The sequence below is a fragment of the Trachymyrmex septentrionalis genome, unplaced genomic scaffold (assembly GCF_001594115.1).
Source record: "Trachymyrmex septentrionalis isolate Tsep2-gDNA-1 unplaced genomic scaffold, Tsep1.0 scaffold31, whole genome shotgun sequence".
In the NCBI taxonomy this organism is placed as follows: Eukaryota; Metazoa; Arthropoda; class Insecta; order Hymenoptera; family Formicidae; genus Trachymyrmex; species Trachymyrmex septentrionalis.
This window is the reverse complement of record NW_017305474.1, coordinates 1,723,556-1,726,959: the sequence shown is the minus strand read 5'-3', so window position 1 is coordinate 1,726,959 and position 3,404 is coordinate 1,723,556. Positions and strand designations below refer to the sequence as shown.

Genomic DNA, 3,404 nt, shown 5'->3' with positions numbered 1-3,404 from the left:
CCTATATTTAAATTGTACCTTTAACGTGCATTCTGTTGAAACTGTTGCTAAATTTATAGCCCCACTTGTAGTTTTTCTTTTAAAACATCGCTTTTTAAAAACTATTATTTTAATTATTAAATTTACATGAACGTTTCAGCAATTACGACAGTTCAAGTTCCTCTCGCTCGCACAGATCTAAGAAGAGCAAGAAGTCATCCTCGCGGCACAGATCACGCTCGCGCAGTCCCTCGCACAGACACCGACACAATTCACGACGGCGAGAGAGCAACACGAGCTATTCGGACTCCAGCTCGCCTTGATGATCGTATTTTTGCTTGATTTTTAAATAAGTTTATGTCAAAAATGTATATACGTACATCCACATATATATATATATATATATATATATATATAAAATTATAAATAACGTCTATTATAATCGCATATTGTAACAGCGACAAATTTGATACCACTTTTGTCATGAAAAAATATGAAGAATTTACTCTTTAATCTTTCCAGGTGTTTGCAGTATACCTCTTGCGCCTCTTACATATGTTTCTTTCCATTTTCCATTACTCATTCATCGGATGATAATATTTTTCGAAGTCACTTATTTATCTGCTGCTCAACTATTTACCGAACTTCCCATTCCTGAATTTCTTTCAATTGTATGCAATTATCGCTATGGTGTCATGATCCATTGCTAATGCCAACGTTTCGTGAACCTTGCTATTCACCTCATCAGCGATTATTTATTAACTTTTTCCCTAAACAACCAAAAAAATAAAAATTTTTTTGAATATATATGTGTGTGTACATGTAGGTACATACATGTATAAAAATTTTTACTTTTCCGTTCTAAAGAAAAAGTTACATGCTCGCTATCCAAGGCGAGGAATACACTGATACTATATCAGTGCGCTTTGATGAAGTGAACGGCAAGGTTCACGAAATGTTGGCATTAGCAATGGATCACAACACGTTGATAACCTGTAACTAACCCTTTGATATCTCTGAAAAAAAATACCTGTAAAAGCCTCAAAAATATTATCCATATATATAAAAGGGAAAGTAAAGAAATGGAATGTCCAATAAGAAATTTAATTATGTACATGTTTAATTTTTTACGTAATATATTACAGAAATTCCTTTCTCCTCTTCTTTATTTTTCTAAGCTAATTTTTAGCACTCTACAGAAGAATTATACATTACGAGTTGAAAATAATATCTGAAAAGCAAATTGGTCTTTAAATATACAAAATATTACATATTATTCGAAGTCTAATGTTTGAAAAAATATTGAGTTTACGATGAATTGCAATAATTTCGATAACGAACATACAGTTTTCTGAAAGTCATATAAAACTGGCGATATTATGCAATATCAAAGGTTATCAAATTGGATATTTCCACGCGTAAATTGTAAATACTATCTTTTGTATACGTAAATGCTAATGTTATATCATTTTCTTATCGTCCTGTCATCGTATTTTCGCGCAGTCGCTGTGAATCCTTAAAGAACTTCACACATCACGCGCAACCCATAAAAGCGTGGCAATTGAATCCATTTACCGCGGAATGGTAACAATTCTATTATATATTTGACATCATTCGCACATCGGTTGTGCCAAGTGTCAACCGAGCATTATGGCAACGCGATTAAACGAACTATTTATGTACGTCACTATTATCAGTGTTACAAATCACTGATCTCTGAGTAGACAATTTAGAAATTTATTTTTAGATTTATTTGCTATTATCGGCATTCATTTGTTTCATTGTTTTATTTTGTTACGCATTTTTTTTTTAATAAGAAAAGGGAAGTAGTTTCATTCAGTTTGAAAGCGTTGTTAAAAATTATCAGGCATTCTAAAACACTTTCTTATTCGTATGTTTTACTTGCTTTTTAATTTAGAATATTAAAATGTATTATATTAATCATTTTGCTATAGAATTTGCTGTTTTTCATGATTAAGCAAATCTTTGGAAGAACACAATATGAACAAGACATGCATTCATGACATTGAAAGCAAATCGCTAAAATAAAGAAATTACGGTCATAAATTATTTTTCAAAGCGTTCATAGAGCTCATTTCTTTCGTCATAAAGAACGTCATTCACGACTGACGATGAATGATATCTTTTTACACCAGTTTTGGTCCAATTTCTATAATTATCATGATAATTACCGTATTTTGATTTTAACGCGACGGCATTTGCTTATCTAAGAAATTAACTCTGACTTGAACTACTCGAGCTGTACTGGAAATTTCACGAGAACCTGAAAACATTCTTAGATACTTCAATTTTATCGCATGGCGTATTAAATCAGATCATGCTGGACCGATTTGTACGACGCAATAATTTGTATATTTATAAATCGCGGGGATTTGATATTTTGATAGATAAAAATTTGCAATAATTCATTTTTTAATAATACTTTTATCGCATAGCGTATTGAACGCAAATCGCGCTATACCGATTTGTATGACGCAATAATTTTTACGTAAATTGCAGAGATGTGATATCAGATAAAAATTTACAACAATTTATTCCGTTTATACTCATGTTTACAATAGTTCGAAATTGCGGAATATGGAGAGGGAAGGGTGCGATAGACAGCGGCGATGTGATTTGACGTTTGTGCTTGTGACTACCACCACCACCATCGTCGGTCCATCAAGTGATATGAGGATCAAGGGTGAACTGTCTTCGACTTTATAAGTTAACTCGCAGTTCTGTGCAGGGTAAGACAGACGGCAGTTGCATTTCCACCAGTAACCACACAAATACAACACTACGAAATGTCCGTCGCGACAGCCGTAAGTTGTTACTTATTATTAACTCGAATTCGTATCTAAAATTTCGGAATTCAAGATTTAATAAGATAATATCACGAAGAACAAGACTTTCTCGAGAAATTGTATTATTATTTTATAAATTACTTCTTAATTTGTAAATTTAGCAGGTGATACTTACATAGTTGTCAAATTATTATATCATTTTTAACATTTATCAATTTTATTGTGTCTTTCTGAATTTATTTTTTACACAATTTATATAAAAAAACCGATTAATTTAGTAGACATTATTTTTGAACGAATACAACTTTTTATTCGAATTCGCGATTAAAATGTTATACAGACACGTTGTAAATTTTATTTTATTTTTTTTTGTGTGGAATTCGTTCTATGGATATAGTGAAATTGCACGTGAAATGTGCTTGATAATTTTTTCGCATCTTAAGATATTTTATATATTTAAAAAAAGAGATTAATAATCCACTATTACACAATGCATATCAGTGCTAATCGCGTCACAAATTTGTTTATGTCATATAAATCTTCTTTTGTAAATTTAAAATACTAAATTATAATATTATACTTGAAAAAGCACTTGAAATTAATAATAATATAAATAAA

At 31.0% G+C, this 3,404-nt stretch overlaps 2 protein-coding genes across 3 annotated transcripts in view; both read left to right on the top strand.

Annotated features, from left to right (window-relative positions):
* LOC108749698 (splicing factor, suppressor of white-apricot homolog) overlaps positions 1-358 on the top strand; it is a 5,981-nt gene extending 5,623 nt beyond the window's left edge. For both annotated transcript variants that reach the window (XM_018488588.1, XM_018488587.1), the window contains exon 8: positions 140-358. In XM_018488588.1, the coding sequence (XP_018344090.1) occupies positions 140-302 (163 nt within the window). In that variant the 3' untranslated portion in view covers positions 303-358. The remainder of the gene's footprint in view (positions 1-139) is intronic.
* A 2,340-nt stretch (positions 359-2,698) lies between these two features.
* The window catches only part of LOC108749700 (inositol oxygenase), a 5,746-nt gene continuing 5,040 nt past the window's right edge, over positions 2,699-3,404 (top strand). Inside the window, exon 1 of the mRNA XM_018488590.1 lies at positions 2,699-2,804. Within this exon, the coding sequence (XP_018344092.1) occupies positions 2,787-2,804 (18 nt within the window). The 5' untranslated portion in view covers positions 2,699-2,786. The remainder of the gene's footprint in view (positions 2,805-3,404) is intronic.